Source organism: Festucalex cinctus, chromosome 12, assembly GCF_051991245.1.
Source record: "Festucalex cinctus isolate MCC-2025b chromosome 12, RoL_Fcin_1.0, whole genome shotgun sequence".
NCBI classification, from domain to species: domain Eukaryota; kingdom Metazoa; phylum Chordata; class Actinopteri; order Syngnathiformes; family Syngnathidae; genus Festucalex; species Festucalex cinctus.
The window spans coordinates 16,261,913-16,287,180 of record NC_135422.1 but is presented as its reverse complement, the minus strand read 5'-3'; the positions used below and the strand labels follow the sequence as shown (position 1 = coordinate 16,287,180).

The 25,268-nt window shown below is 40.7% G+C and overlaps 1 protein-coding gene across 1 annotated transcript; it reads left to right on the top strand.

The window, feature by feature from the left end:
* The first annotated feature begins 316 nt into the window (after nt 1-316).
* palm1b (paralemmin 1b) lies at nt 317-25,268 on the top strand. The gene is made up of 7 exons (XM_077539099.1): nt 317-429; nt 1,701-2,253; nt 12,870-12,912; nt 13,698-13,778; nt 20,421-20,536; nt 21,322-21,392; nt 22,505-25,268. Exons 3-7 carry the CDS (start codon nt 12,871-12,873, stop codon nt 22,846-22,848), a joined length of 654 nt encoding a protein of 217 aa, XP_077395225.1. The 5' UTR covers nt 317-429; nt 1,701-2,253; nt 12,870; the 3' UTR covers nt 22,849-25,268.

Sequence of the window (25,268 nt, the reverse complement as noted above, 5' to 3'; positions counted from 1 at the left end):
GGAGTGAATGAGTTACGCATCCAAATATAATTCACTGAAGACAAAAAATAATCTGATGTTTCCAAACAGACGCATGTTAGTCTGAAGACTAAATTGATCGGTAAACTGTGAGCTATGCAAATGCGTCAAACATTACATCACTGGTACGAATATCACAACTCACCATAGCGATATACACACACACTCACAGTGCAAATAATAATGGCTGCGATTTGGAAAACCATTAGTGCAACCTGATTGGGCGGTGAAGCGCTTTGCGACGATGTCGTGACCTAACATCACGGCGGCATCACCGCTTTAACGCAAACTACTTCCACTTTGATCGTCTCGGTGGGAAAAATGTCATTAAAAATATTTTGCTGCTTTTACACTAAAGCTGAAAAAATGGCTTTCCTGTTGGACATGAGCCATGCAATTTTGCTTCTTGAGGTATGTCAAACAAAAAACACATGCATAGAAATGATAAGGATAAAAGCAGCGACGAATGGGCCATCGAAGCCCCTTTTTAAATTGCAAATACTCAAATGATTGTTCAAATTTGTTGCCAAATTTGTGCACATTAAATGGAGTAAACAAAAAAGCTCAGCAATACAACAATTCAACAGTTCGGGGCACTTTGAATGGGTCCAGGTGTGTGCTGACTCCCATTAACACAAGTTAGAATGTGATTGGTTAATTCTGAACACAGCCAAATGGCAGTTTCCAGAGGGTGTGCACACTTATCCATCCACATTATTTCAGCTGGCTGTTTATTTTCCTCTCACAGTTTATTAAAACTCAGTTGTGGAGGTCACATTAATGGTAGAATATTGTTTTAAAGGCCACATTTGGTCAGGGGTGTGTAGACTTTTTAGATCCACCGTACATGTTATTAATATATCAAAAGTAGTTGATTACAAGTACAACTCGTGACATTTTACATTTCTATTAGTTAACACCTAATGCTTCTTAACTAGTACTGGTAGAAAGCAGATGCCAACTATTGCACAGTTTTGCTTGACTGTACCTGTAGTTGACCCACTAGTATGTCTTTTAGAGTGAAGAAATTTTGTACAGTAGCGGCAGGCAGCACAATACACTTGTGTAGTGTCGTTTTACTAGTGTATTCAATTGTCTTACTTGTGCGGACAAATGGCTTTCCATATTTTCTTTTTAAATAAATTAGGTGTGGTACTACCTGACACACGCCTACTAGTAGTTGGGTTTACTAGTGTAGCATATTAAGCACACTAATGAGGTTTTATTGCGTTCTGGTAAGCTGAAAGTGGCACTAATACTGGAAAACGTGACTAATACAGTAAAGTTCTGTACGTAAGTTGATTCATTCCACTAGTACGCTGAATTGTCTTACAAAAGAGTGTACTAGTACAAGGGCCGTTGGCTGGATCTCAATGATTTTCACTAAATGCTTGATGGAAAGCCAAAAAAAAAAGGGCGATTCCATTAAAAATACATTTTCGACCCAGAATAGCAGCAACAGCAGCAGCGTGGTTGCATGTTCAATCTTGAACTCTGGCTCCCTCTGCTGGATATTCAATGCAGGTGCAGTTCGAGTCCAGGAGAATGCAAAAATAAAAAAAATGTCCGACGTAAAAAAATGAGCCCGAGAAAATAAGATTATGGATGATATACGTATTTGATTTTTTGTTTTCTCCACTAGAGCACGACAAATTCACCTTTTTTGTGTGTTTTCCTAACAGAGCTGCAGTTGATCCAAAGAGAATCTTCTGTTGGATCGACACAACACGAGCAGCGGGATAATAAGGAACGCCTTTATTATTCTGAGGGCCCTCCCCAGCCCTCGCCCTCCTTCCTCCCCCCCTTTCCCGGTTTTATCTCCGCCCTCTCCTCCTCCTCCCAGCTGCTCCTCCTCTTCTCCCATCTCCATTTCACCTCCCCTCCCTCCCCACTATAACGACATTACAACCTGCTTCCAAACCGCCGCCCATGCTCGGAGCTCCGCCGAGTGCGTCGAGGTGCAGAGCCGCGGGGGTGTCGCCAACACAGTCGGCCTGAAGAAGCGCGCGCGCACCCGGGACGACCAGCATCACCTCCAGGACGAGGAGGAGGTGGAGGTGGAGGAGGAGGAGGAGGAGGTTGAGGGTGGTTTGTAAGAAGAAGGAGCGGAAGGAGGAAAGGGAGAAATAAACACCACGCGTTTCCCCCCTTTTTTTTTCCCTTTTTTTTTTGGTGGGGGGGGGGGGGGGGTGGGAGTGGAAAGAAGAAGAAGAAGGGATCAAGCACCGGGGCCGAGTAAGTCGTGATTTTTGCTTCTTTTTGCTTGGTGGCGAGCAGCATCCTGCAGTCAAAGGGACACAGAATGTAAAATTAAGCTTGCACATACCGCGAGAGTTCTTTTTTCAGTGTGTGTGGTTGTTTTTTGTTTTTGTTTTGTTTTTGTTTTTTTTGTTTTTTATGTTGTTGTTTTTAGCAATTTAGCATCCGACAGGTGTAATAGGACGTGTTTACGCCCGTGCTCCATCATGTCATATCGATTTGTTGTGCCGCTAACATGATGAGTGTGTGCGTGTCAGCATCAGCACCACCATCATCATCATCATCATCATCATCATCTCTTATTTTGATTTTGATTTGAATCCGGTGATGATGCTGCATGGCTGGCTTCCTCCTCCTAGTGCGTGTGTTGTGTTGTGATGCGATGTGAGCAGTCTGCTGCTCCAATATGGCGCGCGGTGTTGGCCATGACATAGCCCTGTCTGGAATCTGTGCGTGCGTGCGTGTGTGTGCGTGTGCATCCACTCCCAGGCTGATGTGCACAGGTCGGTACAGTAGAGTACACCAGTATGTGTATACGGTATGGTGCACGTGTGGCCTTTCTAGCTCCTGGGGCCGTCAATATGGTGGCTTGGAAAACAGCATTGGGTCCGCTCTATTTTTTTTTTCTTTTTTTTTAATGCAAGTTCAAGGATAAGACCAGATGGAGTCATTTGAATTGGTCAAAAACAAATGAATACAGTAGTGCGGTTGTGTCATCAGAATCCGAGATGAAGTCAGATTAAATCAGGCTCGGGGCAATTGTGAACAAATTCTAGCGAAATAACTTGAATAACTAACTCATTTTGGTTAATGAAATAAAATAAAAAAACTAAAAAATAACTTAAACCACTTTTTGTTTACAAAACTATAATTATTGTGACAATGTTCATCTCATTCATTTATTTGTCAGTTAATATCATACTTGAGAGTTTGGGGTTTATTTTTAAAGTATTTATCTCAATATTGCTATATGACCGCACAAAAGCAGGAAGCACATACAGTCGTTTGGGATTGTAGTTTCCTTTTTTACACAATTACCTTTACTTGACAAATAGGCCACCTCCATGTACAAAAAAAAAGTTACAACCAAAACAATGCATTCTCAAAAAAAAAAAAAAACGCGTAAAAAATAAAATAAACTCACGAATAATGATTATTTTTAAATGGCAACAAAATAAAAAACTTACTATAGATGAAAAATCCCAAACTAACTCTGGCTTGAGGTAAAGCTATGCAGGGTCGTCCACAAAGTCAACTGAATCTGTCAAAATTCGGAATAAACACAGACAAATGCATGCTCTCTGCATAGTTTCGTTAATCTGTCAAAAATCTAAATCAAGGAAAATATCAAGGAGGCTCTGGATAAAGCTATGCGGATGTCCTTCTGTGTCAGAAAATAAAACTAACACTGATAAATACAGGATGCGGATAAAACTATGGTGGCCCATTGTCAAAAATGTAAACAGATGAATGCGTGTTCTGAATAGCCATCTAAATCAGTCAAAAATCCAAATGAGCACAGATGATGTTGACTCAGGATAAATTCATTGAAAATCAAATGAACATGCTGCAGAAAATTGAAACTAACAGATAAAATTATGCGGTCGAAAAATAAAATTAACTCGCAAAAGGTTATGTGTCAATCTGTGTAGCTAGCTTGAATCTGTTTTCTTCAGTTTGACAAACAGGCTTTGTTTCTTTCGGCTAACCAAGCTAATGAGGCTACATGCTTCCTATTTTGCTTCTGACTGATTGTAAGAGTAAACACACAAACAATTTGCGTTAGCGGCCCCGTGATTGCTTTGTTAGCACACAGCAGGTGCGGCAGACAACACAAAAAGTGCTTGTTTTTGTTTTCAGTTTCTCTTCCAGCCATTGTCTCGGCACACGTCTTTTGTTGAGCAGACTTGACATGATGAGAGCGTAAACACAAACTCATTTGCTAGCCATTTAAAAGAAGTTTGTTTGATTTTGTTCGGTGACAATACAGTATAAGCACAGACCCTACCAAAAGAAAGATTACACTCTCTTCTTTCATAAGAAAAAAAGTTTCTAGCTTTCTCCGTATTTAGTAATAAGCAGTAGAACATGGATTGATTGCACTAAATACACCCATTTCATACAAAAGCAGAGAAAACGAGCTTTTTGTGAAATAGAAACATGTCAAGCAGAGCAGGGATTTTGATGCTAATGTTTTTTTTTTTTTTTTTTTTATTTTGTGACACCTCAAACTATAAATTAACAAATAGCATTAGCTAGCAGTTGTAGTTGTATTAGCTTATGATGATAACATAAGCTAATAATGTTGGGCTTTGTGGGGGTTTGTGGCATTTGCCTGTCATGCTGCATTAATATTTTGGTGGTGATAAAACTCTACAGTGATAATGTCCGCCCCTAAAAACATCCTCACAGTCAGTCGAACCGTCTGAGATGAGCTTGGAGGGGGCGAAATACTGAAAATTGACTTTTTCATTTCTGTATACTCAAATAGTTGCATCTTTGGAGTACCTGCCGAACCATTAAATTGTCAGACGGTAAAATTGAATTATTTTATCAACTGACAATTTGCCAAAATGTGAGCGAGCTGTACTGAATTTTTCACGGTGACGTCACAGTGGGGCTAATTCACATAATACTGCTCATGACTCGGCAGTTAGGCTGGGGGAAAGAGCCGACATTTTCAAGTCAGATGACACGCTTATCATGGCTTGGTGAACAAATACTCCCTATAAGTGTGAAAATGCAAAGTGATTCTTTTTAAAAGTTGCCTAATCCTGCACCCCAACCAGCAGTTTTTAAAATGACAGCAGTTGTCAAAGCCAGAAGCTAAGCAGAGCGGTGCTATTACATTAGCGTAAGCTAACAGCGTTAAAGCTTCTGATCAGCTGCTCCCACTCGTATGGTCAGCGAAGCGGTTGATGTGGCGAGGCGCACCACATGCACGGATCGGCTTCACTAATCGGCAATTTGGCAGCTATCTGATGCCAGTGAAAATACGATCCATGCTTTTATCGTCTTTAACGGGCGCTCATTTTTTTCCCTCCACTTTGCACTCTGGGCGAGCAGTAACAGCCTTCCCGGTCATCATGGTAACAAAAGCTGTACTTGGCATTTGTCTCACGAAACAGGACCACGCCCCCCAAAACAGGCTAATGTCAGTTGTAAAGCATTCTAGAATTCTTGAGCCGTGGTGTATTTGAACAAAAACGCGTTACATACAGACACGTCGGGATTGTTTTGACTCGAAAACTGTTTCAGTTAGTGTGGTACAAAACTCCACTTCAGGTCGCTGTGACCAAGTGAGCTATTTTTAGCCAGTCCGGTTGGCCATTATTAAAGGACATTGGGTTTCTCCTTGCTGCACTGTGATATATATAATATTGTAAATTACCCACATTGTCATTAAGAGACCATCAATACAGCTGTTAGCGATTAGATCAGTAATGAAGAAGGAAATGAATGCCTCTGAGAATCCAGTAAATCCTGGCCGATTCCACTGCTCGTGAATTTTTCTGCCAAACATATCTAAAACGATTCACACTCCCTCTAAGCTAGCGTCAGCTGATAGCCAGCAGGCTTGACAGCAAACAGCAGCGAGATGGTCAGAGACAGCAAGGTGGTAAACTTCCCAAGATAATGCAAAGAAAGGTCCGGATTGTAGTTAATAGTTAAAGACGTTGTGAAGTCAATTCCGAGATTTGTTTGAGGAGTCGCTGAAAATGTGCAAAGAATGAGAACGATGTAGTACTGTGTTGAATTGTGGAGATTATTTTTTACCATACCAGTTTTTCATTGTTATTGGGCGTGGCCAATGAATCACCCCCTCCCCCACTGCATAATAACGTTGTACACCTGTTTCAAACAGCCACATAGCCTTGGTTAGATGAATGGCAACGTATCTGTTTCATCCATTCTTGAGGGTTACTGAAAAGTTAGTCTGTCATGATAAGAAGCTCAGATTATGGATGGATGGATGGACCTCCTCCACAGCTACAGTATGTCAATTTTATCCATGCACGCCTGAAAGAGCAGCCTGATGTCCGTTTTAACTCAAAGAAAAAGTGTGATGATAACTATGAATTGATTATTTTGGAGAGGCATGATGTGTGTGCAAAGTTTCATGTTTTCACGTCACTCTTCTTTGCAAACAAAAACAGCGCGTCGCCACGGCAACAGCACTCTAGCAAAAGGAGGCACAGTATAGTATAGTAGAGATGTGAGATATTCTTAGATGATGCGACGCGGCCCACCTTGCTTCTTTCAGTGCAGTGGGTTTCTATTAATCTCCTTTTCTCCTGGATGGTCACATTACCAGCCGCCTCGTCCTCCCTCCCCATTTTTCCATCGACTGCTTTGTCATGACGGATAAGTTGAGGTTAGAGAGCATCACCAGATATCTTCTGGAAACTGTCATTTTATATTCCCCAGTCAATTCGCCCCCCCAGCTCACATTCGTTGGCGCACGCTCATGATGATCACCCGTGGCCGCTATCAAAAGGCCTATTGATGCAAAAGCCAAGGGCGGGATTTTGAACTGGACGTAACCCCAGTTTAACACACACAAACGTTCACTTCTGCTCTCGATTTCCGAGCGAAAGGCGGAACAACAACAATTCCCGAGCCTCTTGAGAACCTTTGCTTTTGGGATGGGGCCCAAATAAGGCACCTAATGCTTCCTGTCTTTAGCATCGGAGGGCCTCGTTTTGTTAATGCATCGGGCTTCCTATATGAGGAGACTGCTGATTGGCTAAAAATGACCACACAAAGCACTTGTCTTTAGCTGCTCTTTCAGTATAGGAGTCCATGTCTGTCCTGAGAGGTAACGTAATACAACCCAGAGGGCTACCATGCTGGTGCTCACTACTGGGGGGGTTATTTGAACAAGAACAGACTATTATGAAGAAAAGCAACGAAAATGTTAAGATTCACCACAGAACAAATAATCACACAATATTGTGGAGTGTCCGCTACGCTGGCCTAAATCGCCAGTTAAAGACACAAGAAAAGTGTGAGGCAGACTAAGAAAAATACGTCAAATAGAGCCGCAGAACATAAACATGGAGGCACACAGCAGTGTGGTGTCCACATGTCGGAATCTAAATTGTAATTGTCATTAAAAAAAAAAAAAAAAAAATCACCTTCACTTAGCATAAAATCCGAGGTAGACTCTATTGAAGTCATAAGGCTCATAGCTCCCTGAAACATAAACATGCACGCACACAACATTGTGGAGTGACCACATGTCTACTGGAATGATGTCGTTATGAGGTGTCTCCTCTTCGCAAAATAAGATCTGAAGCAGACTGGGCGGAACTTATAAGTCACATAGTTATCCCTTAACCGTCAACATAAGTGTGGACACAAACAACACTGTGGAGTGACCAAGTCTACTGGAAAGCTAATCACCGTTAAAAAGGTGTCTACTCATTACCTGAGATGAGAGGCAAACTGGGCAGAGCTAGCTAGCTCCCCACAGCACAAAACATTGCGGAGCGACATCAGGTCGGCGTCAACCTTGGTGGTTTGACGATCAAAAACGTATGAATTTGTTCTCAAAGTTGTAACTGCCTACGGGGGTACGGATCATTACATTTTACAACATACAGTTAAATGCCAAAAATAACAATAAGATTTTTTCAGACTTTTTCCTGACTCACTGTTGAAATCAACTGACAAATTTAACAGCTTCCAACGTACCTGTCAGTTTTGTCTAAAACAGCTAAGCCTGTGTTTTGTCAGGAGGATGCAGACATGACTTCATTTTGCTGTGTACTACTCGAGACGTTATTCATTGACCATCTCTTAGGGGGCTCCCCTCTGACCCCTTCAATTGCTAACATTGGACCTCAGCGGACTTCCTCGAGTTTTGACTGTTGCTCCTTCAGACGGTCGGATGCCTTGACCTGCATGTGCGATTGGCCTGGGACAAGAATGTGCAGTTGTGAGCTATTGTTGTCTTTATTTGTTGGGCCGAAAGGAAGGAAGACGTGGAAGTGTGGAGCAGAGATTCGGAGAGCAAAGTACTTATCCAGCAGTGTGAATGGGGGGGAACTGGAGATTAGTTTCCTTTCTCTTCCAATACTGAGCGAGGGTCATTAAGCTCAAGAGTCATTTGACTGTCATCATTCTTTCTGTGGAGTGGAAACTTTTTTTCCCCCTTGCCAGACACTTCTATTACTTGTATGTGTGGGATAATCCATTCATTCGATGCCAACTTGCTGTCTTGCTTACCCTTTAAAGCAGTAGTGGGTAAAATATGGCTCTTGAATTTGGTCTCTTCAGCATGTTGTTAATAGCATTAGCAAAAACATGAAAAAAAAAACCCCAACAACTTCAAATATTGTATACATACATGTACCATGGCTCAAAATAAGCGTTTTCGTATCACGTTTTGCGAGTCAATATTAGCCATTTGTGTCTCTTCAAAACACATTGAAGAGCAAAACTGTGTGAAGCATGATTTTTAAGTTTTTCCAATGGCTAAACTGTTGATACTATCCAAACACTGGGCTGATCGCACGCACGTTAATGTGGAGCAACGCTGCATGTGGGTAGTCAGAGGTCCAGGCAAGCTCAGTGCTACTCACACCGCACCAGCTACCTACCGTCAAGCTTTAGCTAGCTAGCTAGTGCGGCCACTGCAGAGATGCTCCTAAGTCAGTAATCGTCGCCTCCTTGGCGGCGAATAAGCTTAAGTATTGACAACAAAAGATGGAGAAGCCATACTAATGGCTAAGCTAACCTAAGATTGACACGTAATTCGTAACACTGGAATTAAGCGCTTGGGTTTTCGAGTACATTTTTCACAGAAGTGGCTGGAACCACGTTAAAGCAGAGCGTATCAAAAATGTTAATAGCAAAATAACAGGAAAAAACTAAGTGTCTGGGCTCTGGAGAGAAAGTTATACTCAAATGCGCTAAGCAGGAAGCAGAACCGGAAACTCGAAATGAATTACGGTATGTTATGGCGTACATCAGCCAGGATGGCCTAAAAGCCTAAAATATTTATGATAAGATAGAAATGTTTTGATTTTGACTTTTGAGGTCTGCGCAATAAATGTCCTCAAAATGACATTGCAGTCGTCTTTCAAGTTAGCTTTGCTAAAAGCCCATACAACGCAGAAATACTAAGCTTGAATTGATATTGAAATTTGTGTTTGAAATTCCCCGACTGAAAACATTTCTAGACAAGAAAATACAGTTCGCTACTTGTTATGTGCTGGAGGTTGGATCCCAAAGCGCAGACACAAGTAAGGTTTTAACTATTTATTCACATCGAGTGGCGTAGAACAAACTTGACTGGACGAGAAACAAAGAGAGTTGCACAGAGGGACAGAGAGCAATCATCCGTCAAAATACACACAATTCTCAGACTGCTTCTACAGACAGTGAATCGATCTGATTGGTTGTAGCAAGTAAAGGACTAAAGAACGATATCACCTAAAGCATTAAAGATTGACCTCACATAGCCTAAAACTAGTTGAAAGTAGATGATGGTTACATCAGTTCAACACTTGACCTCAAACTTAACAGGTCATGAACTCAAACTCAAAATTAACCCAGGCGTGACCCCAGACATGACACTACTATTTTATATATGAATTTAAGAAATTAAAACTGTTGACGGTAGGAAAGATAACCACTTGTTCATTCGTCGTATTTTAGTTTGTTTAATAAAACCTTTGCTCCGGGGACAGAAACATCATTTGTTTTGATCTCGCCTTAATTGACTCCAGATGAACTTCTCGTCTCCCCTCCATGGCTAAAGTGCCACTCTGAGCTGAGCTGATGATTGCCTCCCGTGCACAAGTCTCTAATTAAAAAGTTAAGTAGCCACTTGTCGTTTTCACGTGTTGCAGGTTGGATTGTTCCACTCGACTGGTTTTAATAGCATCCATCGTTGTTTTGTTTTTCTAATAAAATAAATAAATTTAAAAAAAAATCATCCCACATGATTGCTGCAGTATTTCCCTGTTGAGGCATTGAAGTGTTTACTGGCTGCTTTAGCGCGTGGGTGGAGGCAGGCTGTTACGGTGTCCAGTTGGTGTACCAGTTAAATATAATCTTTTTGTTGTCCGCCTTTTTGCCCGTCCAGACGGCGCAGCATAAATAACCATACAGTCATGCTATACAGTGTGTGAAATGTCACAGCTAGAAATGACACAGATGGCAAAAGACTGTACGAAGTTGCATTGAATGAAAACTTCTGATTTTGATTGAATGCTGTTATTTTGCACTATTCTCATGGATAACTTCCATTTTTGGGACTTGTGGGATTATGTCTCATTTGGATGTGTTTAATGATATTTCCGCCTTGTGTAAAAAGTGAATATCAGTGCCAGAGGAATGATGCTCTTAGCAGCGAGCCGGAGCCGGTGGGGCTCTATGCGGGCTCTTAATGTGTTCCTTCCTGGAAACGCTACAAGAGCATCGGCTCCACTCATCAGGGGAATTGGCTCGGTCATTAGTCAGCTCTCCTGCAATGCACCTGCCTTGACATATTGACAAAATATGGCTTTGTTTGTTCAGGACCACTTCCTGTTTATCGGCGGGTCCGGCCGATGTTGTCGGGTCGTGTTTATCTGAGCCTTAAATGTAATCAATGTTCTGACAATGCTGCAGCGGTTCGAGAATTCACTTTTTACTTGAAGCCACACCCACAAAAAGAAGACTGTCCAATCACAGTTTTCTACATTTTTTTTGGACTATACAGTGAATATAAAAAGTAGGGCTGTCAAAATTAGTGAGTTCATTTTTCAGCTAATTTAAAGTTCCTTTAATGCCATTATTTTTTTTTAATGGCCGATTCATGACCGGCCCTTACTTAGTTGTAATTGAAACTGGGGGAATTCCAGTGGCAACGCAGCAAAATTAGCAGTAATACATTTAATAATAATGCACATATTTGTGGAGACTGAGGTCAAGTTGTATTTTACAATTTTAAAAATGTGCCGAATTTTTTAGATAGCTCTTAGTATCACCAACATCTTACAAATGTAATTATGCCATCTAGTGGCAGAAAAATGACCTCAACACAAATCAATATTACTTGTTTTTTTTTCAGCACATCATTTCTAATTACTGTAAAAATAATTAAAATATGCAGCCATATTCCTATGAGTTAACAATTTTTTTCTACTTTTATTTAACAAGCGTACGGAAACTGAAAAACTAGTTATTGCACATTTTATAGTACATTTAGGACAGATATAAAATTTGCGATTAATCGTGAGTTAACTATTGAAGTCATGTGATTAGTTACGATTAAAATTTTAATCGCCTGACACGCCTAATAAAAAAAAAAGTATATACAGTGTTCCCTCGTTTTCTGCTGGGATTAGGTTCCAAAAAAAATACCCGCAATTAATGAAACCTGCAAAGTAGTTACCTTTATATTTTACATTTTACATAAATGTTTTAAGGCTCTAAAACCCTTCACAACACAGTTTATACACTTTTCTCATCGAGGCATTTACATTTTCTCTTGTTTAAACATTCTCAATGTTCAAACCATCATAAATGTTATAAAATAGGTACATTACTGTTAAAAAAAAAAAAAAAAAAAGCATGCAAAATTGCACTAAAAAAAAACAAAACTGCAATACAGCGAACCACAAAAAGTGAGCCGTGTTATAGCAGGGGAACACTATACTGTATATCATTTTAACAGGGGTGTGTAGACATTTTAATCAATTAAATCCGTCAAAGTTCTAAATCAACAAAGATAAATGCAATCTCTGAATATAGTTAGTGAATTGATATTAGTTCATCAATTACTTCCAAACACTTTTAGTGACATTTTGGTTTGGTGGCGTGACGGCCAGGAGCTTTTTTCTCATGTCAAGTTAAGCGCATTGGTTCAATAAAAGTTGAGAAAACGCTTGAGCCGGAATGCTTTTCCCACAGCAGGATCATTTATGTAAGGCAACACAGGCGCGCATTGAGACAGCGTGAGCGTATTGTGTGCACAGTCGCATGGGCGGCGGTCGATCAGATGATCGCGCTCGTGTCCGTGTGACGCTGATGCGGCTCGTTGACACAACAGCAGAAGGCGGTCTTGTGTTTCTGAGTGTGTCTCCCGGCAAAATAAACTTCCCCAAGGGGATGAGAAATTGACCTTGGGGGGGGTGGAAAGACTGGCCGTAGCTTCCCAGAACAGAAACATGCCGGAGTGACTAGCTAAGTTAAGCTAATAGATGTTAGCAAGTTGGCTTGCATCCTAATTAGCACCAGGTATGTGGAGAAGATTAAAATCTGTTTGTGTTTACACCAAACAAAAGAAAACTGCTATATCCTAACACTTCCCAATGTTACTGCCGTCCATTCTGTGTAGCAGCCCTTTCTCCTCACTCCTCTTGTCTGGAAATCATTACAAGTAGAGCAGGAATCTCCTGCTGGCACATTTAGCATGCCTCCGCCGACTCTCCTGCGTTGGAAAGAATCCAAAGCAAAGCAAAGCAACGCGTATCGAACTTGTTGACAGTTTGTTGTCGTGGGAGGCCAACGAGCAAAAATGCTGTGCTCAGCAAACGTTTGCTCGACCTGCGTCTCATCTCTCTCTCTCTTTCTCTCTCTTTTCAATCCGCCTCTAGGATGGATGAGGTGTCGCAAGAGGAGAGGCTCCAGGTCATCGCTGTGAGTAGAAAAGCAACACGGAGCGTCTTCTCCGCCGAACCTTTTATGTCCCATCTCCTTGCACCATTAAGAAGACATCAAAACGCTAATGCACTCGCTCACTCGTGCACTCCCTCACGCTTGTTATTTCTGTGATTACTCACACTTAAAAGGAAGATAAATATTACAGGATGTAATAAATATGTGAAAGACATACACACTTTTTCTTTCTTACGAACACACATCCAACAGCAACACTGACAAGTTATCATTTCAGTGATAGAAAACAGGAAAAGATGAGAATTTTTGCTGCATGCTTTGAATGTTTTTTAAATGAAATGAACTGAACATCCTGTGCATCAATTTCAAAACACTTGTAAGAGTAAAGACTTACTGAAGTAGGACACGAAAGCCACACTGTATGTCGTTGATGTACATGGACATATTTCATTTCAGGAGCAAGGCACTCTTGCAGAAAACACTAAAAGATGGGAAACGTTGCTGCATGCTTTGAATGGCAGACATATTGCCCCCATACTTCAAGTGATATTCTTTGAAAAAATGGCTTGAAATTTAAAAAAATAAATAAATTAATTCAGTATTTTTTTTTTATAATGTTAAAAGCTTGAGGCACCCTTGCAGAAAAAAAGGGAACGGTGTGACTTCTTGCATGCTTTGAATGACCACAGCTAAAATAGCTTGACAAAGATTTACATTATATTACTTATTATTTGAGGTTTTTTTTTTCTCTGTGCAGTTTTGTAATCAGAATGTGCGTAACAATCATGTTCTCATTTTGATTGTAGGAGAAAAGGAAGAAGCAGACAGAGATTGAGAACAAGAGGAGACAGCTGGACGATGACCGACGACAACTCCAACATCTCAAGGTACGCTAAACAGAAACAAAGCAATAAATAAAACAGAAACCTCATTGTTTTTAATGGCGGCTTAAGCCGGGAGGAAATGAGTATAGCACAATGTAAAGGGATGTCATGCATCACTAATTGGATCCATTTGGTTTACTGTGAAAACAGAACGACCTTCATATACCGGCAGTTCAACACTGCCCCTTCCTTCCCTTTATAGTTGACTTTTTGCAACAAGGATTGCATCAAGAATTTGAACGATTTTGTTGATGCAACTAACCACTATCTAAAATGGGCGTCCAAAAATAAATAAATAAATACAATAATAATAATAATAATTATTATTATTATTATTATTATTATTTTTTTTTATATATATATATATATATATATATATATATATATATATTATATATACATGGTACATATGTTGTTACAACAGCAGAATATTTACTTCATTTATTTATCTCCATTGCGGCTCCCCTTAACCACAAAAACATGCAAAAATCGTGCTGGGCCGTGAACCTTTTAAAACGCTAAAATCCGAGTTGATGATAAACAAACGCTGCCAGCTCACTGCAGGCCTCCCGGGCCCGACAGCGCCCTTCGTGTGAGCCGGGCCTCCGACTCCCAGCCTCAGCAATTCCTTCAACCCGTGTGCGAGCCTCCCTGACCACTCTTATGGAATTTGTTCCAAGCAGACGGCAGATAACAGCAGGAGCTCCCCCACATGCTGTTTATACACACACACACACACGCACATATGATGGAGTCTTCACGCCCTCGTCATATCAAGAGGCAAGGTTTTTGTCAGTGCGTGCGTCAACGTTATCAAAGGTATTTGGCGAGGTGGCCGATAGCAGAGGTGGCAAGAGTATACTCGTGAGCTGTACTTCAGTTGAAGTACAAACACTCGGGTAAAAAAAAAAAAAAAAGACTCAGGTAATATTTTACCCTGAACTTAAAACATTTTTCTTTGCAGTAATACTGTATGTTCAATGTGGACCCATTAGTCTTAACACGCTATTCACATTAATTTTGCCTTTGTGGAATAAGAATTAAGCAGATTAATGTGTCTGTTTTTATCCATCCTGCCATTTTGTTGACTAAAATCGACGTCAAACTTGCATTGCGAGCATCACAGCAGGTGAAGACATCTGATTTCAAACATAGCGAGTAAGAGTTATCAGAAACAGAATGTGAAGTACAGTTGGCTGAAAAATTTACTCAAGTACTTATACACCGTTACAGCCCTGCTACTTACTAGGAACACAAAGATGGCAGTGAGCGTGCTTGATACGAGCTCATCTATTTTCGGAACTCGTCCCTTATCAGCGTTTGTGTGTGCGGTCATTGTGTACCATCAGTGAGGGAACGCGCAAGCCTCAGACAATGCAGACGGCTTTGGCAGAGGAAACGCAGCTTTGTCCCACTCCCGCCAACAGGAAACGCCTCACAGACACACACATATGCGCATAGAAAGTGTTAACAAACGCTACAATCAAAAGAAATTTGTGCTAGCCGCAGCAAGTCTTCATTGCCTGGCGTCGTTACTAATGAGTATTTATGGCCCTGGTTTCCTTTTAAGCACCACATAGGAAAAATTAGTTACTAATTGACGTCCCACAAAAGGAAGGTTGGGGTTTTCACAAGATGGCGGCAAAGGATGTGTATTTAAAACAAACGCATTGCTTAGCCTTTATTCAGCTAGCTTAATGCTAGTACACATAATGGTAAAACCCCTTTTGAAATTTGACCATAAACAGTGCAGTAACACTTAAAACACACAAAACAGTACTCAGTCATATGTTCTTTGTCTTCTACAAACAGTTGAGACAAGCTGAGAGGAGCCTGATTGACTATATGTCGATAGACCCTTCCAGCTTAGCTTCCGCTGCGCCTCCTGGAGGGCAAACATCCCATAACAAATGAATGTAGAAAGTTTGATTTTCGGCGAGCGTTTTCGTTAAAAGGTGGGAAATATGTCAAGTGTCACAAAAAAACATCCCGAGTAGGACACTACTTTACTGTGAATCATTGAAACCAGTCGCTTGGAGCCACTAGCTACAAAAAAATTGAGTTTGTTGGGGGACAAAGTGGAAGTGGAAGCCTAAGGTATGTTGTTTTTGGTTGAAACAGTATGTTGATCACTACTTTCATGGTGTAAATCGTCATTCATTAAATCGTTTATATCCGTTTGTGTTGTTTTGCTGTATATCGAAGTCTTCGAGCTACCTTAGCTTGCTAGCTGCTAACAAACAGACCACATGTCGTTTACTACACATTCCTCAGAAGACATCAAGCCCGAGTTAAAGTGTTAATTGTAATAATCGTGTTTAAATCGTTAACTTTTTGTTCAAAATGACTTGAATACTTGTGCAAAAAAAAAGTATGAATGATTGTTTCACGAAAGATAATATGGCTCATTCATCACGTCTGCCTCGAATTTACAATCAGAGGTTAATGTTATGACCACCTGTATATGAAAAAGAGAAAAACTACCTGATATAAAATGATCTGAGCATATCCTAGTACTTTTTGTGGGTGCAAAGCAGTTGCGTCGTAGTTTTGCTCGCAGTCGCGCTAGCTACTGTGCTCGTCTTTCACTCCTCACTGTCTTCCGCCTGGTTTAGAATCACCGCCGGCAGCCGAAAGATTGATCTCATCTCTCTTTGAGCCATTAGAACAACCGTCGGCCACGCACAAGTTCACCATAGCATTGGTCGCTGATTTATCAACTGTTTGACCTATTTTCTCACTCACACTGATTGTTTTCTAATTCACTAGCATTGACGCCCTGCCCTCCACCGCTAGGGGCGCACTTCAACGTGACGTCACGCTGGAAGGGTCTGTTATTAAAAAATAAATTTTTGGGAGTGGCCGGAACGGATTAATGGCATTCCCATTCATTTCAAAGGGGAACGATGAGGCGAGATCAAATTTGTGCGTGAATTATGACAAGATCATTATTACAGTATCTTTTGCTGGTTAGCCTAGCATAAGATGCTTAGAAAGACATTTTGGGAGTGTTAGTATTTGTTGTGACATCACGAAAATGACATCATCAGCAAATACGGCCGACTTGGCAGTGCAACCTGTTCTAATGGAGAAGTATTCTAGTAGAGCTGGTCCTTTGATGGTGGTAAACTCTGCCGTGAAATGATAGCAAGTCGATGTAATGTCAACAAAGGCGTGTGTATGTTGCAGTTCCGCCCTTTGTATGCTACGTTTGCAGCTTTTTACCCAGTAGAACAATGGAGAGACACATAACTTTACGACCCTGCTTGTGCGTGTGTGAGTACGTTAGATGATGTCATCTGCTGGCGGAGTAGGAGGGTGTGGCGGGATTGAGACGGCTGAGAGAGAGAGTTTTTTTAGATTCAGTGCAGGTCTGGCGTAGGAAGGGTGTTGAATTACAGTGTGCTGTGTTCTCGTCGCTCTATATTAGTACGACAACATCCTTGGCTGTGAGCTGCCGTCTGGGACATAATTGAGAATTACCTCTCTCACAGTCAACCCACTACTACAATGCTTTCACATACTACTGAAATGCTGTCTCACACACTGCTGAAAAGCTATCACAGACTACTGAACACACACGACTGAACTGATCTCACACACCACTGAAAGGTTTTCACACACTACCAAAACATTCACACGCGTGACTGAAACGCTGTCACACACTACTGAAATGTTCTGGCACACTGCGGAAATGCTCCTACACCTTTCCCTCTCGCACACTACTGAAAACACTCTCACTACTGTAATGCTCTCACTAGCTACTGAATTGATCTCGCACTGCCTAAATGCAGACGCTACCAGAATGCTCTCACAGTTACTGCTTATACTGCTGGAACACTCTCACACACTACTGAAACGCAATTACACAATATTGAAACTCACACATTCTGAAATGCTCTCATGCCTACTGCAAAAATACCCCCCAAAACACAAGTAAAACGCTCTCACACTCTAGTAAAATCTTATCACACACTACTGTAATACTCTCACACACCACTTACCATAATTGATCTCACACTTACTTCTGAAATGCTATCACACACTACTGAAACACTCACACGAACTGCTGAAATGCTCTCAATACACTATGACACTCTAACTAAAATTGTTTTTGCTCACATAACCACAAAGAAAACGTTTTCATAAGCGCTAAAACTCTCTCAAACACACTGCTCAAATGCTCTCGCGCTACAACTGAAATGCTCTCTCACAAACAAACCTGAAATGCTGTAATTCAAACTAATGAAGTGCTCTTACATTGTTGATTTATTTTTTGTTTTCACACACTACAGAAACACTCTTAACTGGATTTTTCTTTGCTCATATGCACTATTAAAACGCTCTCATGTACACATTTCAGTTTATTATTGTATTTCAGTTTGACGTGTGAAGTGATTTCAGTCGCGTGTGTAAGAGTGTTTCACCAGGGTCTATAAGAGGATTTCAGTGGTGTGTATCAGAGTGTTTCAGTAGTGCATATAGGACTGTTTCAGTAGGGTCAATGAGAGACCTTCATCTGTGGGTGTGAGAGGGAATTCAGATTTATGACTTAACATCTTTTATGCTGTATGGCTGGTTGTGTGTGTGTGTGTGCACTTCTACAGTCCCTGGGAACATTGAAAGAAAAGCACTTCCACGGATTAAAAAGCTCCTGATAAGAAACAGCGGGGATCCACTCTGACATTTACAGCTTAGTTTAACACAGTACACCTTCCCAAAAGGTTCACGAACTGCCGAATGCATGCAAGAAGGCAGGAAACGAAGGAAGGGGGAAAAGAAACTGTTGAAATTCTTTTTTGCATCACTGCTGAGGAATTCACAAGTGAAGATTTTTTTTGTGTGTGTGTCTCGATGGGGCTGGAAAACGTTCCCAGCTGCTTTTCCATACGACCTCTAGAGGTCACTTGTGCGTTACTTCCTGTCAGAACAGCTGCATGAAAGGCCCGCCGTGGTTTATATTTATACCTCATAACCATGACAAGTATTTGTTTTGGTATCTGCAGGAGGGCCACAATTGTACAGCGAGCTAAGATAACAGCGTGATAGCGACTGATAAGGAGATAAAGATGAGAAACGTTCTCATTTAAACTCAATAAGATGAGAAACTTTCTTGTCCTAAGTCCTTACGGCTTTCAGGGCTCGACAGTGCGAGCATTTCACTCGCAATGTCGGGCAACTTTCAAGTGCGTGCTGGTGGGAAAAAAAATACCGCTCGCACACCGCGAGTGCATTCATGGTCCATCTGCACTATGTTTAAAACGTGCATTTGAAAGCCGTCGTGTCCTCCGCTGGCTCTCCCGTCGCAACAAGAGCGCACCGCCGCGCGCCGACTCAATCGAATAGTAGTTGAGTGAAACATGACCCGCTGCAATGTGAATGGCTGGCTACTTCCTGATCGGCACAGCATACGCGTACGCGCGCACCGCGCAGACTACAATTTACATACGAACATATATAATATGGCGCTTTTCCACGGGACCGGTTCCACACGGAAGCGGCCTTTTTTTGTCCCCGGATGTCTCCATGGGACTCTTTCGGGGCCGAGCGGTTCTGTTGTAACCGCTGTTTAGAACCCTTTTGCCAGTGGTTCTGCAGCGCTGGTCGTTGGGGGATGAGAGGGGCCTTGTCGTCACCTGTCATCTGATTGACCGACAGCAACGCCGTGGCACACACCCATTTCCTTGTTTGCGCGAGAGAAGCAAAAGGCGCCCGTCGGTCTATAACTATATTTACAATTTAAAAGGTACTTGTGGATGGATTTGTAATGTTTGTGGTTTAAAAAAACATCGTGAGTGCACAACACTAGCTGGTGGTGTGTTCCCATTCACTTGAATGAGAGCGCGAGCGGCAGAGCTCTCCATTCAGAAATAGCGTCGCAAGCCGGTCGTGAATCTCAATATTTCACCCATGGTGGTCCATACTAAATTGGAAATTGGAAATTGTATAGTTCAATGTTGGTGTGACTTGCCACTCGTGAAATATTATGGCAGATCCGCGCGCACTGGGGAATGCAATCTTGGCTTGGACAGTTCAAATGATACAGATGAAAAGGTCAGGGGAACATCGGCCGAGGAGCAGGTGAAGAAAAAAAAAAAGTATTGACTTTTGCTGAACTAAACAAAATAATGTTCATATGACTTAAGTTATACGAAATGATTGACTTGTTTTGATAGCCACTGCTGTTGCATGCAAACCTCGCGTTCCAATAAAATAGTTTGCAAATATATCGAGTTGCGTATGCCTAAGGTCATGCTGTACCTCCACAAAAAATGGTGCGACCAAATCCTGTGCTGTGCGACCAACTAAAAATGTTACTCGCATCAATGCTACCAGTGGAAAAGTTAGTGTAGAGCCCTGGCTTTCCGTAAGTCCGCTCAACTTTTTGTCATCCAAATTATCCAAATGAGGAAGTTTCTTGTCCTAATGAGAACGAGTGTGTGGCTGAACTTGAAAAACATTGAAGGGGTTGGATATTTGCAATTATCTTTCTTTTTACAATTAACTTTCAAGCGCCTCAGATATTGTAAAATTCTAAATATCAACTGACAAATTTTGAACAACATTTAAACATCTTCGGTGTCGAAAATTGAGAATCAAATGAAAGTGACGACTTAATTTCCTTTTTTTTTTTTGTCCCTGCAGTCCAAGGCTCTGAGGGAGCGCTGGTTGTTAGATGGCGCTCCGGCCGAGGAGGAGACGCAGAGGCGTCTGCAGGAGGAGGAGGTGAAGACCAAAATCTTGGAGCAGGTCATTCTCAGGTCAGTGTCGGGGGAAAAAAAAGGTGTTTTGTAATTGCAAGATCTTTACATTTGATTATATAGCTACTGATCCACTTCAAACAGTACACACTTAAGCTTTAGTCTGCTAGCTTCAGGCTAATGCTAACATGGAAGATTAGCATTGATGTGGCTGGGTTATTATGATCCTTTAAGCCAGTGGTGTCAAACTGAATCCCTCGAGGGCCGCAGCCCTACAGGTTTTCGAGGCCTCCCATTTTCAACACAGCTGATTCATATTTAAGATCATCAGCAAGCTCTGGAGGAGCCTGATAATTATCCTGATCATTGAATCAGGTGCGTTGGAGTAGAGAAGCCTAGAAAACATGCAGTGCTTCGGCCCTCGTGGACCGGATCTCGACACGTGCTTTAAGCAAAGGAAATTTAAACACAAATTGTCAAAATAAACATCAAAACGCATCGTTATGTATGATTTTCACTTTTTGAATTACACCTGTGAAATAAATAACCTTTTCACCAAAATTCACCAAAAACTTGCCCAGGGTATGAATTATTTTGGAACTACATAGTCTTTTTTTTTTTGTAGGACTGTATTATCCGTGAATTAACTCAGAGAAATGCAGGACACAGTTATGCAGCCTCATAGGTCGTTAAAGCCTTTAAAAATAATAAAAACTAAATTCCCGTGGCATTTGAAGTAAATCTTTTTTTTTTTTTTTTTTCACTTGAGCAATACATACAGTAAACCCTGTTCACATTTTGTAAACAATACGTGCGTGTGCGTGTTTGTATGTTTTGTGAGACAGGCTGGAGCAGGAGATTGAAGAACTGGAGACAGGAGTGCCAGCCAATAAGGGTGTGGCCAAAGAAAATGGCGGTACGTTGGGTTGCCACAGCGACACACAATTAGAACGGAAACCATAGCAACTTACTCATTGCGGCTCCCCGAGACAGAGCGAGCGATATTAAAGGCCACTGGTGGATGTGGGAAAAGTACAGAGACTCTGTACTTAGAAGTACTCGTGATAGGGCTGCTTGATTATGGGAAAAATGATAATCACGATTATTTTGGCAATAATTGAAATAATGATTATTCAAACAATTATTTTTTTTTTTTTGGTACAAAACAAGAAAATGTTTTCACATTTAAGATATTAAGACCAATTTATTTATTTATTTTTTTGGAACTTTATTATTAAGACCAATTTAAAAAATAGAAACACGATAATGATGTAAGTTCCTTTTGAACCAAACAGAATTTATAATATTATTTATTTATTTATTTATGTTGGGGGAAAACTTGAGGTACACTGCGCACGAGGATGATCATTTATTTTTTGGTACAAAACAAGAAAATCTTTAAAAGTAAAAAAATATATTTAAAAAAAATATACATTAAGACAACTAAAATTCTTTGAAACACTAATTATATGCAAGTTCCCTTTGGATGAAAAAAAATATTAAATTAGTTATTTTAAAATTAAAAAAAAAGATGTAAATGTATAAATTTAAACAACTCAAAATTACTATTAATATATATATTTTTTTTTACGATTATGCTGATTTTGTAATTGTTGAGTGTAATCATTGAAATTGTAATTGAATTTCAATGAATTGCACAGCCCTCATTTTGTGATACTTGTGTGAAAAACATACACCGGTAAAAACATAAGTATAATCCTGTACTTAAGTAATTAAGTAAAACTAAAAAAAAAAAAAAGTACAGATGCTGAAATTTACTTACTGTACATTTTGTTTTTATTTTTGTTTTATTTTAGTTAATTATTAGTACCTTTAACCCCCCCCCCCCAAAGAAATGCTCCATTTTAGTTTAGTTTTTATTGGATTTAGTATTAGTTTTTATTTTTCTTTAAAAGGAGTGTTTGTCTTGCAGCATGTGGAACAGCAACATACTCCCTTCCATGAACAAGGGTTCACTGTATCCCCCCCCTCTCCCCCCGACATGATGTCTCTGCTCCCCCCCTTCAGGAGAGAACGGCGTCGCGCAGACCCCAAAGAGAGAGGTGGCCGGGATTGAGGCCAAGCTGCTGGGCCCCAGCCCCGAGCAGGCCAGCGCCGACAACCCCGTCACGCTCGTCTTCATGGGCTACAAGACGGTGGAGGAAGAGCAGGCAGGCCGCGCGACGGCTGCCGCCGCCGACGGCAACGTGAAGGCCGAGTTCGTGGTGATCGAGGACGGGGCGGCCGGGGCCGGGGACGCGGCCACCGAGGACCAGGCGCCGCCCAACGGGAGCATGGCGGAGAAGGAAAAGGCCGACGGGGCGGAGGAGAAGGAGAAGAAACCGAGGTGCAAGTGCTGCGTGGTCATGTGAGCTGTGCGAGTGTGCGTGCGCGTGTGGGGATGCACGTGTGATTGTGCAGGCTTGTGCGCCGATGCATGTGTCTGTTTGCAAGTGTGTACTTTCGCTTTGTGTGTTGAGAAAGTATGAATGGTGTGTGCGTGCGTAAGGACTGTACAATGCCAGTTTACCACCTGTGAGAGCCAAAAAACAAGCTCCAGCTCCAACAAACAACAACAACAACAAAATAACCACAAAGACTTCCAAGTACTCGGCCTACTTTTCACTTGTATTTGACTTTTGATTTCTATTGATATTTTTCTATTTTTCTGTCTATTGTATTCAGTATATCTTTGTTATTGTTATTATTATGATTATGGGACTGTGTACTGTACTGTTTGTTGTTATTGTTGGAAAGGGAGGAAATAGCTGTTAGCTCTCTGGATTGTACCACTACCCCTTCAAGCGGGGGAGGAAAAAAAAAAAAAATCATTCATAGTCCAAACACGACACAGATGCTTCGGAATATATATCTCTGTGTAGGCCTCGCTAACTATTTATCAGCCGATTTCATATTGCAATATTGTCCAAGATATTATTTTGAATAGTATTTTAATATATTGATATGAAATTATGTTTTATACAGTGTATTTATTTGTTGTGTTTTTTGTTTGTTTTTTTGCGCTTGTGTGTGTAATCCATCACGGCCATCACCATTAACTTGCATGTAAGCTTTTGTGTCATTAACCAGCACCGCCGTTGACTAACGGATTTACGCTGCAGGTCCAAGTGCCCAATTTCGCATTAAGGCTTATATTGGACCGATTTCTTTGTACAGTACATTTCAAGTGACACATGAAGAAATTGATAGATTACTAGTTTTGAAATCAGAAGTCAGGGATAGTAGTTTGACCAATTATTATTCCAGTTACTGCAAAAAGTGTAGGGATAGACCGATTATCGGCCGGGCCGATCATCGGTGCCGATATTTGGCATTTTGACAAATATCAATGTCGGCCTTTTTACCAATCTGAAGGCCAATAAAGCGGGTATTTCGAACATATTCAGAAAATTTTTCACTATCTGCGAAAATCTTTTGAAACTTTATGAACCCCGATGAAAACCCCAAATTAGCTGCGTTCGCATGCATTTGTCGCACAGTGAGACACAGGAACTTTTCATTTATGGATATATTTAAATTTCCACTTTATAAATAATGATGCTGACACTGGGAACTCCCTACACTTTGTATTTAAAAAAAAAAAATAAAAAATAAAAAAGGAATCTTGGAAAACTTTATTTACAGTAGAAAACTTTAGGAAACTATTTACTTGTTTCGTATTTAAGCTCCCTGAAATTTTTGTTACAATTTTTAATCAGAGCTATCAATATAATTTAAAATTAAAAGAAAATGATTTTTTTTTTTACACTAATATTTTCTCTTCTACTGCAAATGAATATCAGCTTGACATATCAGTTATCGTCCTCCTTGACTACTAATAATCGCTATCACTATAGGTGTATTACTAAAAAGGGTAAGAAATATTGTAAAATCTCAACATTATTTATTACACATAATAAAAAAAGAAATGGTACAGATTTTAGCAAGGGGCGCGGAATTTGATGCATACTGAAGATGTTTTGTTTTTTTGTTTTTTTTTTGCAGTGTTTCCCATTTTTTCACAGAATATCACCAAACAAAAAAATGTTCCAAAAAGTATTGAAATAATAAAGATGTCGCTCCAAATTTAAACATAAATTTACTCGCTCAGTATGAAATCTGGGCCTGTTAGTAAAAGTTGGTTCAATTGGTGAATTGTACCTTCTGCCAAAAATACATTATTTGCATTAGTTAAATCATACTTTTACTTGCATATCTGGAACAATTCTGATTCTTACATTTGGAAGATTCCGATGTGAAGAAACACGATTCCTTGCATAAAACAAAAAATATATATATCTGAATTGTGTCACTTGAACCGTGCAACATCAATCCAGCCAAAGTCACGCGGAGCCGCCGTTGGATCACAATATACTCCATAGATGCTTCCCGTCAGTACTATATGTGGTATACAGTATATATATAAATCTATGTACATGAAAGTCACAGCTTTTTTTGTATGATTTCAACTGTTATGAACAAGTGAGTTGCACAAGCTCCCGGGGGGGGGGAGTCGGTGTTCACCCTCACCTCCGGACAGTCGACTCGTAGCACTGCATGAAGCCTTGCAACTGTTTGGATCGTCTCGTCACTGTTGAGTCTTTTTTTTTTCTTTTTTTTTAATGTGTGCACTATTATCACCCTTTCACGTGAATGTAATAGCGAGCAGGGATTCCATCTGGGATTTGTTGGCCCGTAAGCAAGAAGAAGAGGAAGAGTCGGGCTTTGTGCAGCTCACGCTCATTGCTTTTTGTGTCTTTATGAACCAAATAAAATCTGTTGCTACTGTAAA